The sequence below is a fragment of the Gopherus evgoodei genome, chromosome 4, assembly GCF_007399415.2.
Source record: "Gopherus evgoodei ecotype Sinaloan lineage chromosome 4, rGopEvg1_v1.p, whole genome shotgun sequence".
In the NCBI taxonomy this organism is placed as follows: Eukaryota; Metazoa; Chordata; order Testudines; family Testudinidae; genus Gopherus; species Gopherus evgoodei.
This window is the reverse complement of record NC_044325.1, coordinates 131,919,909-131,936,128: the sequence shown is the minus strand read 5'-3', so window position 1 is coordinate 131,936,128 and position 16,220 is coordinate 131,919,909. Positions and strand designations below refer to the sequence as shown.

Genomic DNA, 16,220 nt, shown 5'->3' with positions numbered 1-16,220 from the left:
CTTTGAGGGGGTCAACAAGCATGTGGACCAAGGAGAAACAGTGGATATAGTGTACTTAAATTTTCAGAAAGCCTTTGACAAGGTCCCTCAACAAAGGCTCTTACACAAAGTAAATTGCCACGGGATTAGAGGGATGGTCCTATCATGGATTGGTAACTGGCTAAAAGATAGGAAACAAAGGGTAGGAATAAATGGTCAGTTTTCAGAATGGAGAGAGGTAAATAGTAATGTCCTCCAGGGGTCTGTTCTGGGCCCAGTCCTATTCAACATATTCATAAATGCTCTGGAAAAAGGGGTAAAACAGTGAGGTGGCAAAAATTTCAGATGATACAAAATTACTAGTGGACGTGTTATTCCTTGACTTTAGCAAAGCTTTTGATACGATCTCCCACAGTATTCTTGCCAGTAAGTTAAAGAAGTATGGGCTGGATGAATGGACTATAAGGTGAATAGAAAGCTGGCTAGATCATTGGGCTCAAATGGTAGTGATCAATGGCTCCATGTCTAGTTGGCAGCCAGTATCAAGCGGAGTGCCCCAAGGGTCAGCCCTGGGAACCGTTTTGTTCAATATCTTCATTAATGATCCGGAGGATGAAGTGGACTGCACCCTCAGCAAGTTTGCAGATGACACTAAACTGGGAGGAGTGGTAGATATGCTGGAGGGTAGGGATAGGATACAGAGGTACCTAGACAGATTAGAGGATTGGACCAAAAGAAATCGGATGAGGTTCAACAAGGACCAGTGCAGAGTCTTGCACTTAGGATGAAAGAATCCCATGCACTGCTACAAACTAGGGACCGACTGGCTAAGCAGCAGTTCTGCAGAAAAGGACCTAGGAGTTACAGTGGACGAGAAGCTGGATATGAGTCAACAGTGTGCCCTTGTTGCCAAGAAGGCTAACGGCATTTTGGGCTGTATAAGTAGGGGCATTGCCAGCAGCTCGAGGGACGTAATCATTCCCCTCTATTCAGCACTAGTGAGGCCTCATCTGGAGTATTGTGTCCAGTTTTGGGCCCCACACTACAAGAAGGGTGTTAAAAATTGGAAAGAGTCCAGTGGAGGGCCACAAAAATGATTAGAGGGCTGGAGCACATGAGTTATGAGGAGAGGCTGAGGGAACTGGGATTGTTTAGTCTGCAGAAGGGAAGAATGAGGGGGGATTTGATTGCTACTTTCAACTACCTGAAAGGGGGTTCCAAAGAGGACGGATCCAGACTGTTCTCAGTTGTAGCAGATGACAGAACAAGGAGTAATAGTTTCAAGTTGCAGTGGGGGAGGTTTAGGTTGGATATTAGGGAAAAAAATTTCATTTGGAGGGTGGTGAAACACTGGAATGGGTTACCTAGGGAGGTGGTGGAATCTCCTTCCTTAGAGGTTTTTAAGGTCAGGCTTGACAAAGCCCTGGCTGGGATGATTTAGTGGGGGATTGGTCCTGCTTTGAGCTGGGGTTGGACTTCATGACCTCCCGAGGTCCCTTACAACCCTGATATTCTATAATTCTACTAAAGATAGTTAAGACCCAGGCAGACTGCTAAGACCTACAAAAGGATCTCTCAAAACTGAGTGACTGGGCAACAAAATGGCAGATGAAATTTAATTTTGATAAATGCAAAGTAATGTACATTGTAAGGCATAATCCCAACTATACATATAAAATGATGGGGTCTAAATTAGCTATTATCACTCAAGAGAGAGATCTTGGAGTCATTGTGGATACTTCTCTGCAGACATCCACTCAATGTGCAGCAGCAGTCAAATAAGCGAACAGAATGCTGGGAATAATTAAGAAAAGGATAGATAATAGGATAGGATATATTGCCTCTATATAAATCTATGGTACACCTACATCTTGAATACTGTGTGCAGATGTGGTCACCCCATCTCAAAAAAGATATATTGGAGTTGGAAAAAGTTCAGAAAAGGGCAACAAAATGATTAGGGGTATGGAACAGCTGTCGTATGAAGAGAGATTAATAAGATTGGGACTTTTCAGCTTGGATAAGAGACGACTAAGGAGGGATATGGTAGAGGTCTATAAAATCATGACTGGCGTGGAGAAAGTAAATGAAGTGTTATTTACTCCTCATAACACAAGAACTAGGGATCAGCAGACGAAAAATAGGCAGTAATTAATAAGGAAGTATTTCTTCACACAGCTCACAGTCAACCTGTGGAACTCCTTGCCAGAGGATGTTGTGAAGGCCAAGACTATAACAAGGTTCAAAAAAGAACTAGATAAGTTCATGGAGGATAGGTCCATGAATGGCTATTAGCCAGGATGGGAAGGGATGGTGTCCCTAGCCTCTGTTTGCCAGAAACTGGGAGTGGGTGATGAGGGAAGGATCACTGGATGATTCCCTGTTCTGTTCATTCCCTCTGGGGCACCTGGTACTGGCCACTGTCGGTAGACAGGATCCTGGTCTAGATGGACCTTTGATCTGACCCAGTAGGGCCATTCTTATGTTCTGATGAGTTTGCTGGTCAGACAGTGACTTAGCAGGTGGATTTTACCTAGAAATCTCCATAGACCCAAGTGCCAACACAGACTGTTGCAGCCATGGAGAGCCCGAGGACAGTAACAGGGTCTCACAGGTCTGGGCCGAGAAATGTTGTCAGAGACATTCACCTCAAATCCCCATACCATGCATGGTTTGGCCCCCTCCCCAAGAAAGCAGAGTGATGGTGCTGGACAGGGGCTGACTGCTTTATTCCTTAACCATAGGGAAGGAAGATGGCCACCTGTATGGACAATGTCACCGACATGAGGGTCCCTGACGGGGAGGCAGAGTTCTCGAAATTGGTCACTTCTTACGTGTGCCAGTCCATCATCGTCCCCTCTGATGTGATGGGCTACAAAACCATAGTGTCCTCCCAGCCTGTGAGCCTGGCTGACCGCGTCATAGGTAGGTGCTGCTGCCCCTGGTCCAGGGATGGGGACTGGCCTTCCAGGGCCAGATCCAGCCCTGTCCCACACCAGAGAGCTCCTGGGCACAGTGGGGTGACCTGCACCTGCTGCCATGGGTGGAGAACAGAGGCTGGGCAACAGTTTGCACTGGGGTCAGTGACTCCACTCAGGGCAGGGCAGGGAAGATCGGGCCTGCAGCCCCTGTGCTAGGCCCAGAGTCTAGAAACTGGACTCCTGCCCTGCTCCACTGAGAGGCACCTTCTCGGTGTAAGGGCAAGGACATGCTGCTGCTGCTGCTGCAGTGAGTAGTGTCCCGTGGGTGCCCCCCTCTAGGTTCTTTTAACTCTAGGTGTCTTTGCACCCCATGCACCTTGGATCGGAGATTTTAGGCAGCAGTGTCCATTCAGCCTCAGCATGCGCCCTCCCTGCCTCGCACCCCGCACCAGGGCTAGTGCTGTGTGTGCAAACCACCTCAGTTCCCTCTCAGCCGGGTCTGAGCTAAGATTACCATAACTGTAGTTCTTTCTCTTGCTCATGATAGTTGGTGTTAGTTCCTTGAGTTTCACTTAGTTAGTAGCAGTAATCCCTTTCCTCTCTTTCTTTGGTTAACCCGAAGGAAAAAAAAAATCTTACTGGGACAGCAGTTGTTGCCCATCCATCTATTTTTTTTCTTTATCTTTTCCCCTCAGGGGAAGTGAAACCCGGGAAGGGTATGCCCAGTTCCCCCAGGTTTAAACATTGCCTTTCAGGCCAGGAGGCTATCCCAGCCAGTCACAGACATTCCCGCTGCATATGCTGTCTTGGGGAGTCACGTGTTCCTCAGAAGTGTAATTTCTGCTTCAAGTTAAAGTTGAGGGCCAGAAAGAACCAAGAACTAAAACTGCATCTCCTTAACGATGGTGCATTTGCTCCAACTGGCCTCTGCCCCCGGCCCAGGGACTCCCCTTGTACAATGGTCCTCTGCCAGACCAGCCACGTCAACTTCCTTGGGAAAACACACCCCCAGAGCTTCGAAGAGGAAATAGTTGAAATCCTCTCAAAGAATCTCTTGGAAGCAGTTTCAAGTCCCCATAGTAGATAGTTTGCTGCAAAGAGATGGTCGCCAGCCAGGTCAGTCTCCTTGGCACCCACGGGCCTGTGACTCAGTACCCATGAGGTTGCAGGCTCTTCAAGTACTGTCACAGCCAGCAAACCTAAGGACTTTAAGAGCTCTGGCTCTGGAAGATTGGTATTGTCAGGTGAACGGAGTGGTACAGAGAAGACCAGCTCTTCTGCACCAGTACTGGCAGAGCTGCCTAGGGCCTCGGTACCTAGTACTTCAGCTCCATAAAAGACCAGACCTACACCTACTGTCCATTCATCAAAGCGCATGAGACTTCTGATACCGTCGGCACCTTGTGGCACAGCCACCTCTGTAATCTCACTTCATCAGCACTGCCCATCCCGGTACCGCAGGAGTTTCCTTTTCCTAGGGACTTGGTTTCAGAAATGCCTGAATCTCCCCTGCTTGTCCCAAACACGTTCCTGGTACCGATCACCTCCCATTCCTTGGAGATGCACACATTACCGACAGAGTATCCCTTTACTTCCAGGACTGGTCCACCTCTGCCCAGTGATGAAGAGGAAGATGATGATGGGGATTTTTCATCAGTCTCCCTCATTCTGTCCAAGGCTCTCCTTTGGACTACCAATGAGCCCACCTTCCTGAGATCTCTACAGACCCAGCTTACCCTCATGAGAGACAAGCCCCACCCAGATGGTATGAACATGCCTTTTGCATCACCTTAGTGGCCCTACTTGGACCCTTGGGCAGCTTATTGTCAGCAGTTTTCTAGGGCTCCTAGTGCTTCTTGCCAAGAGAAGAGAAGAGACTCTCTGCCAGCGCCTCTCTCTAGGTCTCCTGATCCACAGGACAAGACCTTTGAGGACCAGGAAGCGAGAGTAGACAAAGAGATTACTCCTTACGACCAAATTTTTCCATCTTCCCCTAACAAACCCGCCACCACATCCTGGGCTGCTGATTTTAACCCATTTCAGGACCTTATTAAAAGGGTGGCATATGCCTGCTTAAGGAGTCTCGGCATAAACTACTTGACAGCCTGCACACCACCTCCCCTGGCCGTGTCGCATTACCCATCCACAAGGCTGTGGTGGACCCAGCAGAAATAACATGGCCTGGCCTGGCCACCATAAGAGAGCTGACACAAAACACAACGTTCCCACAACTCAGACTTCTTATTTTCACATCCCCCGCAAACTCCTGTGAGCTCAATGCTGTGAACAAACATGGCAGCTAGGACCACTACCCCAAGTCCACGCCACACGGCAAAGATTTTAAGCATCTTGATTTATCTGGCTGTAAGTCATGCTCCATGTAGGATTGCCAATTACCAAGCCCTCATGGCAGAGTATAGCCACACTAATATGCCTTTACTGAGCATCTTCGAATGGATGAGAGGGAGCAGTTTCAGGCAATCATTGCTGCGGGCCAGCTGCTTGCAAAGATGTTCCTACAGGCTTCTTTGGATGCTGCTGACACAGCTGCTTGTTCCATCTCTGTGGCAGTGGTCATGAGGAGGGCTTCCTGGCTTCAGCTGTTGGGTTTTCTGATTGAAGTCCAAACTACATTCGAGGGTCTTCTGTTCCAGGGATCAAACCAAGTTTGCCAAGAAAACTGAGAAATTCCTCCACACCTTAAGAGACTCTAGAGCAGGGGTCTGCAACCTTTCAAAGAAGTGCCATTTTTTTGTTTTTGTCTGTAACCAAAATATTCCAAGAGCTGCATCATATGCAAAATGTTGGGGTGTGGGGGGCAATAAGGGGGGGGCGCTCTAGGAGGGAGTTTGGTGTAGGAGCAGGCTCTGGGCTGGGGCAGGGGATTGGGGTGCAGGGTCTGGGAGGGAGTTTGGGTGCAGGAGGCAGTTCTGACCTGGGGCAGGGGGGTGCAGTGCAGGAAGGGGTGTAGGGTCTGGCCAGAAGGTGCTCACCACAGGTGGCTCCCAGCTGGGGGCACAGCAGGGCTCAGGCAGGCTGCCTACATGCTGTGGCCCCATGCTGCTCCCAGAAGCAGCTGGCTGCTGGCATGTTTCTGCGCACCCCATGTGGAGAGAGAGGCAGTAGAGTCCTTCTTGCTGTGCCTGGGCACTCAGCCCCCACCAGCAGCACCAGACTGTGCGCAGGGCTCGGCAGCGGCAGGCTCCTGCACAGTCGGCAGCAAGTGGTGGCTGCTGCTGCCTCTGAGCAGCTGGCGCCCCCGGTGCTGTTACCACGCTGCAGCCCAATGGGCATCGCTGCGAGCAAGGGGCTGCGGCGGTTTTACTGAGCGTCACCTGCAGATTGTCTGTTCCTGGTGCTCACATGCTGGCCATAAGGAGCCCAATATGGCTCACTGATCTACGGTGAGTGCGCAGGGGACCAGCCTGCTGTGCATGTTTCTCGGCACTTGCTGGGAGCCCACCTGGCTTCTCAGTCGCCCAAGGTGAGCGCTGGGAGCGGAGCCACTCTATGCTAGGACCCTCATCTTGGGTGTCATTTCAGGGGTGACAACAGAAACAACCCTGGACAACATCACCTCCTTGCCTGAGCACTTCACCCCTGGGAATGTGGGGCTGACCGACGTGATCTTCTTCTACAGGTAACGGGGACCTCAAGTTCAGGGGGGCAGGCGCCTGGGTCCCTGCTCGCCATTGCCACCTCCATAGCTCAGCATTGCCAAGTTCCGCTCCAAGCTGCAGAGAACTGCTTCCACCTCCACATGGAGCCTTTTCCAGGCCCTTAGAGATCAGTCCAGGACCTCCCTTCCCCACCCCAGGGAGCAAGGGAACCACAGTCATATCCACTGTCCCCTTGGGCTGGGGGAAGAGGGCACAAGGATCTTCTCCCCACCCCGACTGTGTGACCTGCCTTGTGAAGTGCTGGGCCGTGCTGAGCATTCACACTAGACCAGAGGCCTTGCTAAGTGTGGTTCCTTTGCCTGACCTGCAGGTCCAATGACGTGACCCAGTCCTGCAGCTCTGGGCGGGCCACAGCCATCCACCTGCGATGTGATCCACTGAAGACAGGCTCCGGAGCCCTGTCTGTGCCAAGGTAAGAACCAGGGCTGCCGTGCACTGTGGGCCCCCTGCTGCTGTCTAGGCAGGCTCCTGGCTCAGTACAAGGCAGAACAGGCTGCCAGGCCCTGGGCTGTTTGCATCACAGGGTGTTGATCTGTTTGGTGTCCATAGTTTACCCAGCGACAGGTTGCAGTGGCAGCTTGCCAGCTGGTGGAGACAGCTGGTGGAGGGCAGCTGGCAGGCCAGTAGGCACGCTGTGGAGCCAGCTGCCCTCGGCCTTCTAAAAGCCCCCAGCAGCACTGCTCCCAGTCGTGCAGCCCCACACGTGGCAGCAACCGCAGGAGCCCTAGTGTAGACAAGGTGCCACTGTGGCATACAGACCCACTGTGAGCCGGTTGAGCTGGCCCTTGGAGCCCTCCCTGCACTAGCGCTGCCCCCAGAGGGGAGGGACATGTCTTGGTAAGTGGTGCAAAATGTCTGAGAAAACCAGCTGGCCCAGCCACATGGCTCAAGGTGGAGCGTTGCATGCTGGGAGCTGCCGTCTCTGGGCCTCCCCTCTCTCCTGCTCACAGAAGCGTTCCCCAGCCCAAATTCCAGCTGCCTCCGCTGCAGGGTGTTGCTTGTGGAGAACCCTCGGCAAGGGAGGGAAGGGCAGGCTGGGAGTGCAGCCGCAGGCGGTGTGGAAGGGGTTCTCCCCACCCTGCACAGGACAGCCAGATTCTTTCCCCCAGGCCCATGGGCAGCAGCTGGCTCAACTTGAAGGCTGCTTTCAAACCTGTGTGCTAGACTGAGGCCAGCTGGCTGCCTTGAGTCCAAACTGGCCCTGCTCCTCAGCCAAGCTCCCCCAGACTGTGCTGGGGCAGTGCTGGATCCTGTTCACACCCCCCAGCCCTGACCTGTGTCCTTTCCCCAGTCTCCATCAGGTTCCCTTCTCCTCTGGCACCATCCAGGCCTGCTTTTCACAAACAGGTCAGCGTTTCCAGCCCAGCTCCTGGATATGGGTAGTATCTGGTGCTTGCTGGGCACAGAGCTCACAGTTTCTCTCCAAGCCTGCCACTCTGGGATCTTGCATTTTCACAAATGGCTGCTGAGTTTGGGTGGCGAAATTGAGACGCACATTTCCCATTGGCATCCGCTGAAGCTGTGAGCACCTGGCACCTCTGTGCATGTGCACTGAGAAACAGAGCCAGCCCAACTCAGTGGCCACGCTTGGAGATGTGGGCCCTGGTTCCCGGGCTGTTTGGATGTGTGCAAGGATTTGGGAGGCTGTTTCTGTAACCAAACTAGAGCCGGGTTTGCAGAACATGACCTGGCCTGTCACAGCAGGGAGCTTCCCCTACAGCTCTGCCACCTTTCTCAGTGCATGTGTTCCTGCGTGAGTGCGTCCGAGCTGCTGACCAAGGGAGGGACTGCAGACAGTTCTCTTTGCTCTTCACTCCTGTTAGCCCTCTGGGCCCGGCCGTGGGTGAGTCAGCTGGGGTTGTTCCTGCGTCACATTTGAGCAACAGAGCTGTGAGTGACAATCCAGTGCAGAGCTGCATTATGGCCTCAGCTAGCCTGGTCCGTCGCCAGGGTGTGACTGGTGGTGGAAAGCAGCCGGCAGGATCTGTATCGCTGGGGATGGTGCCCAAGCCAGAGCTTGTCAGCCAGGCCCCAGGGCTTGGACACTAAGCATGCTGTGCCTGGAGTCACGCCGCAGCTCACCTGCGGTCCTGCCTGGTCATGTGGTGCTACAGGCAGCAACTAGGGCTGGCGGCTAAGGATCCTCCTCATCTCTCCTGACAGTAAATGCCCTGATGGGACGTGTGACGGGTGCACGTTCCACTTCCTGTGGGAGACCTCCACAGCCTGCCCCCTCTGTTCTGCCTACGATTACCATACGATCGTCAGCGCCTGCCTTGGCGGGATCCAGGTGAGCTCTCACGCAATGGAGCTGCGTTTCCATGCAGCACTGCAGTGATGCTGCCGCAGGGTTCTTAGTCCCCAGTGCCCTAAAGCATTCTGAGAGAGCCCAGCAGGTCTTCAGGGAGCCTCGAGGGCTTGTAGCAGAGGCCAGACTCCCACAATTCCATGGGAAATTCCCACGAGTCCCTGGGAATCAGTGCCCGTTCCCGGTCCTTGCCTCCAAGTGGAGGTCAGGGGGAATCAGGAACTGTAGAGGCGGTGGAGAATGGTCCAGCAGGGCCTGAAGGGAGTGGAGAGCAAGCCCAGAGCTACTGGATGCATTCCTGCCAGGGCTGCCCCAAAAGGAGCAGACTCCCTTTAGCACGGTGCTGCTCCAGGGGCCTGGCTGCACCCCCACACTCCTGGGACGTGTGGGACTGAAGGGAGGGCTTGTCTGTTTGCACCCTGCAGAGAACCACGTATGTGTGGCGGGAGCCGAAGCTGTGCTCAGGCGGCATCCCCCTCCCAGAGCAGAAAGTCAGCATCTGCAAAACCATGGATTTCTGGCTCAAGGTGGGGATCTCGGCCGGGACCTGCGCGGCTGTCCTGCTGACTGTCATGACCTGCTATTTCTGGAAGAAAAACCAAAAGTGAGTAGCTGCCACCTTGTTAGAGGACTGCCACTTGGCTCTTCCCCTGGGGTTAGTCCTAACCCCCAGGGAGGAGTGTCCCCTACTTGCCAGCACTACCTCCTCTGGGGGTGTCCCATCCAGTTGACTCCCAGCTTGGACGAGCTGCTGGAACAGGGGCTGCTCAGCATGTGGCTGGGAGAGGAAAGCAGTGCCCTGTAGTGCCTAGTACCAGAACCACTTGTTCACTGCAGTCTCCAGGGAGGTTGCACAGGGCCCTGCCAGGGACAGATCCACTTGCTGCGGGCTGGGTGCAAACCCGGGCCAGGGGGCAGTCTCACTGGACACGTCCCCCCATTGAGCCCACACAATCACTCCCTCACAGCTCACTCCCTGCTGCTGGATGCCAGGCTCAGCTGCCTCCTGATGCCCCGACCTACCAGCTCAAGTGGCTGCCTGGCCTCCGCACCCTGGAAAATACAGCACGTCCCAGCCGTTTGCTCAAACTCCACCTCAGTGGGATGCCCCCAGGGAGCTGCGGACAAGGACTGCCAGGAGCCACTGCTCCCAGAGTTGCCAGGCAGCACTGCCACGGCAGAGGGGGACAGCCCGCCTGTCCCAGGGAGATCAATATCCGCTTTCCCGTTTTTACTGCACCCCAGATCTTTTGATGGTTTTACCACCCTGCACCCTCTGAAAACCAGGGCCTTACAGTACACAGATCCCTTTGTTTATAACTCTGGGGTGCCCACACAAAGGGCCCGGGCCATCCACTCTGCTCTTCCTTCCCCTGAAGGTTGGAGTATAAATACTCCAAGCTGGTGATGAACTCGACTGCCAAGGACAGTGAGCTGCCAGCCGCTGACAGCTGTGCCATTATGGAGGGGGAAGATGTGGAAGATGATCTGATATTCACCAGCAAGAAGTCTCTCTTTGGCAAGATAAAGTCCTTCACTTACAAGGTGGGTGCCTGTCTCCTGTGCCGTTGCTGAGGGCAGCAGCTGTCACCAGCTCCCCAGATCACAGGCAAGCCTTTGAACCCACTTGCTTTGGCAGGATGGGCAGAAACACTGCTGGGGTACTCATGGAGTGGCAGAGGGGACTCTGGTCTTGTGGTTATGGCACAGGCTTCAGAGTCCGGACTCCTGGATTCCTTTCCCAGTTTAGACGCAGACCATTTGCAAGCCACCAACACCTCTGGGCCCCACTTTCCCAACCCAGTTTGCCAGTGGGGATTTGGCAGAACTGCTAATGTTTCTAAGAGCCCCTCAATCCCCACAGCACTCGCTGATCATACACACACTCCTTGCATGCCCATCCTCAGAGCTGCAGTGAGCAAAGAGCTGGAGGACAGATGGGGCCTAGTGCTCTAGTGAAAGACAGGAGGGATTGGAATCCCCAGGTGTGATCAGGGGGTTCTCAGTCTGCTCTGAACAGGGCCTAGTGCAGACTAGGGTGACCAGATGTCTCTATTTTATAGGGACAGTCCTGATATTTGGGGTTTTGTCTTATATAGGCGCCTATTACCCCCGTCCCGATTTTTCACACTTGCTGTCTGGGCACCCTAGTGCAGACTTACCTCAGTCTTGGAGTTTGGCTCTCTGGGAAGCTCTCCCCAAGCTTGGCTGATTCTGGGATTTTCCCTGCAGGGCTTCCTGTCCCAGCCCCTGTGTTTCCCTGCTTCATGCATCTCAACCACTGGGGCTTTGCAAATAGAAGCTGAAGCTGTCTTCCCATGCTGAGCAGCTCCTCCATCTAGCCAGTGAGGAAGCAGTTACACCAAGACTCTTCTCCCTTTCAGATCCCTGTCACATGGCACCCAAGGCTGTCTCAGTACCTAGCAGCTGTGTGGTGTAAACTGACAGCCCTGGCACCCTCCCTCACCTGTGTTAATGCCCATAGCCCCACGGGCACACCCCCTGCCCTGCTGATGTAGGATTACAGTGTTCTCACCTGCAGAGTTACAATGAGCCACTTTGCAGCCTTTACCCCAGTAATGTGCTCAAATACAAATAAACTCCACAGGTTCTGCCCATTTCCCTGGCCTGGGCCTAGCTCTGACCACAAGGCAGTAGTGCTGGGCCCTGGGTCTGTCCCAGATCTGTCGCTGGAGTCTCCTGCCCCCAGAGTGCCGCCCGTGATCGCTGGGACTGGAACCCACTTTCCCACCCCAGCATTGTTCACGAGCCAGCTACTTCGAGTGCTTGCTCGTTTCCATTCAACCTAGGTGTGCGCTCGCCACATGCACCGGTGCTGGAGGCGTTTTCCCTCAGCAGTGTCCATAGAGACCAGTTCTGGCGCCCCCTGGAGTGGTGCACAGATGCTGTGGTATATAGGGCGTCGCCGGCTCCCCCCACCCTCAGTTCCTTCTTGCCGCCAGTGACGGTGCTGGAACTGTTGCTGCTTCAGTTAGTGCTGTTGCTTTCTTGTTTGTACAAACTCGTTAATCCTGGTTTTATAGTGTGTAGAGTTTTCTGTTAGTAAATCCCTTAGCTATAGTTACAGACTTCATAAGTCCCAAAAGGGACTTTGTCTTGGGACGGGGCTTGCCCCGATCCCCAGGCTTTAAGCCCTGCAATCGCTGCAAGAGGCCCATACCCATTAGTGAGCCACACAGCAGCTGTCTACGTTTCTTGGGCAAAGGGCACATTAGTGAAAAGTGCAAAATTTGCAATTCCTTCAAGCCAAGGACTAAGAAGGAGCGCGATATTCATTTAAGAGCGCTCCTTATGGAGGCAGCCCTCACCCTGGCACCGGAGCAACGCTCCGACTCAGCACCGAGCACCGTGACCTGCAAGTCACTTCCCCTCCCGTGGCAGGGCCTGTCTCCCGGTGTGCAGCACCTGGCACAACGAGGCTCCCATAACCCAGATAACAAATGAGCATGGACCTGCCAGTGCTCGACTTGCAGCTCTGCAGCAGACATACTGGGACTCAGCTTCCCCATCCCCGAAATGGGGCTAATGAGACCGACCCCTGTGCCAGGGCAGGTCTCAGGCTGGGTCTTATTTTATCTAGTTCCTGGGGACTGTCGGGTGGCTGACACTAGAGAAGCGCTAATGAAGGCGATTTATTTCTAGGAGTAAGCTGCTAATGCGAGGCTTGCCTCCAGCCCTGGTTATATGTCCAGTCAGCAGTGCTCAGAGGCTCCACACCCTGCATCTGCTGCCATCCTCCCACCTGCCATGAGCTGCACCTCCAGCTCACCCCAGCTGGGGGATGAGGCTCCTCCAGGACCCTTGGCCAGAGGGGGTCAGATGCAGGCGGGATGGAGGGAGGCACGGAGGAGTCTCACTGTGGGTGTGGGATGCTTCTCCCTTGGCTCTTCAGCTCACCCGTCTCATCCCATGTTGAGCTGAGGGAAGGGTGCAGCGTGTGCTGGGTCTGGAGGGACAGTGGGCAGCAGGGAAGATCAATGAATCTTTGAGGTGGGGGATGGGGGCTGGAAGCTTCTAAGGCCTGAATCCACCAGCCTTCCCCATTTGCTAAGAGGCTGCCTGGCTTGCAGCCCCTTGCTGGCGGATTGAGGATCTGACAGCCAGCGCTGAGTCCTGCAGCTCCCTGGGCTGGAACTGTGGATGCTCAGCACCTCTGGAAATGAGCCCAGAACAGTCCCAGCCTGGAGTCGGTGCTGGTTTGTGAAGCTCTTTTGCCTTCCCACCAGTTTCTCCTTCCCCACTGCCTCTCCTGGCTGGATCCAGCTGAGTCTCCATGGATAGCCCAGGCTGCAGGGATCAGGCCCTGGGGTGTCAGCATGTCTACACACAATGCAGTGACAGTCCCGGGGGTGTGGGAGGTGTCGCTTATTTCCACCTGCGCAATTCCGCTCACAAAGGCAGGGTTGGAACCCCCAGTCTCCTCATGCCCCCGCCCCCCCCCAAGGCTGGGGAAAGGGGGAGGGGCACACAGAGCAGTAGGGAAAGCAGTTGTGGGGCTGGAGCAGCGGACTGCAGGATGTGTTAGCAGACGGGGTGGCTGCTGAAGGCAAAGGCACACTAGCCTTGCATACAGGGCCGCCCTTGTTCTCCGACCATCGGCTCACTGTCTGGGCCTTTGCCAGCTGATGAGAAATTGTCTAAACAAGGGCCCTCAGCCTAAGGGCGCGACCCTGGGGATCACAAACACGTGCCAGGTGGTCATAACCATCCTGCTCTTCCCAGATTGCTATTGGGACCGGGATCACCTTTGTGTTGTGTGTTCGTACAGCGCCTAGTGCCATGGGTCCTGCTCCAGCAGTGGGTTCTAAGGCAGTGTGGGTGTATAAGTCAATGGGAGGCTCTCCTTGGCGCAGGGTGAGATGCGCTGACCGGAGCCTATTGACAACTGCTCTCTGTTGCTGTTCCCAGAGGACGTCGGACGGGTTCGATTCTGTCCCGCTGAAGACCTCGTCGGGTAGCACAGACATCGACCTCTAAGGGAGCCTCAGTCCCACTGCCTTTGCTGCAGGATACCTCACCGCCACCCCTTGGTGAACCCTGCGCCCCGACAACTCCTTGTGGCCTTATCAGATACACTTTTAACTTGAGCTGTTGTTGCTTTTTTAAACAAACTCACTCTGAAGTTAACATTCCCTCCAAAAGAAATCGCCAAATACAGGTGTGTTTTTAAACGACGCATTTGCCTGTTTCCTGTGTCCAGGCAGACTGACCCGCATCTCTGGGTTTCAACATGGTCCATGTCTCACCAAATGACTGTGTCCAAACTCACAGTGGTTTGTGCTTTCCCTTTTCTAAGCCCCCTGAAATCGACTAGCTTCCCCTCTGCATCCAAGCCCGGGAGCCAGCCTGCTAGCCACAGCCTGCTTAGGGCCTCGCCCGCTCACGCCCTGGGACTGCAGCAGAGGCCGGTGGATTAATGCAGAGGTCTGATGCTCACAAGAGCCTGCCAGCAGCTATAGTAACGTGCTGGAGACAGGAGTTCTCTACACTGCATAGGCAGTGCCTAGAGAGAGCTGATTTGATGTGTCCCTGTGGCAGGGAAGCAAGGGCCTTGGAAAGAACAAGAAAGCAGGTTCCTTTCTTTTCCTTTTCACATCTGGGCCCTGTGATCACAGCTTCCCATAGAGAAGGGCCTACTCTGAAGTCAGGGTCCAAACACCCCGAAGTTTGGCCGTATTTGGCTGTGACACAGGGTTTCAGTTCAGCCAAGTCTCGCTAGCAGGAAAGCGACAGGGCCCGGCTGTTGTAAGCACAAAAAGGAGACTTCATTGAGGCTGCAGGACACAGGCAGAGCCTGTGGTTCTCTCTAGCTCTGTCACTCTGCTGCCCAGTGTCATCACTAAGGGTCGCCAGAAGTCCTGGCGTTGCCTCAGCACTGATGGAAGGGGCTGCTGAGTGCACTGTGCAGCCTGTTATGGGGCCAGATGCCAGCTGAAACCGAGAGCTGGGGCCAAGTGTCTGTACTGACAAATCTTGCCTTTTGCTGAGGCATGGAGCGTTCCTGAGTCTTTGCGTGATTATTGATGATTATTCATCCAGTTAATTCTGCTTTAAGAGGTGGGGATTGTAGGGCTGTAGGCCCAGAATCAGGCCCAACAGAGTCAAGGTTATCGAGTTCAGTACCTGGTTAGGAACCTTGGGGTAAACAAGGAGGACACTCACACTGAGGGCAGAGCAAAGCTTTAACCACTTCCATTAGCACAATGAGTAAAGAGACACGTACTCCAAACCACACAAAGATAGAGCAGTCATGCCGAGTTAGGGTTTGCTGTTGTGCCATCCCATGTACTCATATACTCACCCCTCCTTAAGAGACAAGCTCTGTCCCTGGCATGGACCAGACCAATCCAGATCACTCACTCACTTAACCAGCCACCAATGACCTTTCTTACATGGTGGTCTGTTCTAGGGCCTAGGGCTGTCATGAGTAGTCATTCAAGCACCCAGCCTCCCTAGTCCATCTCTATCTTCCTCACCCTAAATCTAGAGGTGCCCTTAGCCTATAGGTTAGTACAGGGGTAGGCAACCTATGACACACGTGCCGAAGGCAGCACACGAACTGATTTTCAGTGGCACTCACACTGCCTGGGTCCTGGCCACTAGTCTGCATTTTAATTTAATTTTAAATGAAGCTTCTTAAAAACCTTATTTACTTTACATACAACAACAGTTTAGTTATATATTATAGACTTATAGAAAGAGACCTTCTAAAAACGTTAATGTATTACTGGCTCGCGAAACCTTAAATTAGAGTGAATAAATGAAGACTCTGCACACCACTTCTGAAAGGTTGCCAACCCCTGGGTTAGTACATGTATATGAACGATTTTGGCTTATTACCATATACGTCAATTCGTCATCAACGCAAGTTTGCAGTTAAGCATTTGCCAACATTTTATCCTAAAATATCTAAGCCTAGTATCAGTTCCATGGTGTTGAGGTTACCTGGCACAAACTACCCCTTAACCATACCTTTCACAGAATCCTCATTCCGCAAAAGTCAGGGTGATTGGTGGGCCATCTAGCTGTGCTCAAAGCATTGTGCTAACTGCTTAAGCGCATCCTTTGCCAGATACGGGTCTGTGGGTTCCTTGCATTACTGCCAAGTAAAATAAAACGCTAAAGCTAGTGCTATGGGTGACGAGAGTCAGAGACAAGGATGCTTTTAAACCAGCAGCTGTGCCAGCCGAGCTTCCTGAGCTGTAAGCCAATTGGATGGCACTCTGAGCTCAGCCCTGGTGTTTCACCACCTGCAGCTGGTGGAGTCCTATGGGGGATGGATTTGACCCATGTCCCAGCTTCCTCACTCTG

At 53.5% G+C, this 16,220-nt stretch overlaps 1 protein-coding gene across 2 annotated transcripts in view; it reads left to right on the top strand.

The window, feature by feature from the left end:
* Positions 1–14,071, top strand: part of KIAA1324 (KIAA1324 ortholog) — an 89,091-nt gene extending 75,020 nt beyond the window's left edge. For both annotated transcript variants that reach the window (XM_030561116.1, XM_030561115.1), the window contains exons 16-22: positions 2,724–2,904; positions 6,444–6,540; positions 6,891–6,992; positions 8,744–8,870; positions 9,314–9,492; positions 10,268–10,433; positions 13,818–14,071. In XM_030561116.1, coding sequence (XP_030416976.1) covers positions 2,724–2,904; positions 6,444–6,540; positions 6,891–6,992; positions 8,744–8,870; positions 9,314–9,492; positions 10,268–10,433; positions 13,818–13,886 — 921 coding nt within the window. In that variant the 3' untranslated portion in view covers positions 13,887–14,071. The remainder of the gene's footprint in view (positions 1–2,723; positions 2,905–6,443; positions 6,541–6,890; positions 6,993–8,743; positions 8,871–9,313; positions 9,493–10,267; positions 10,434–13,817) is intronic.
* Positions 14,072–16,220: the final 2,149 nt, after the last annotated feature.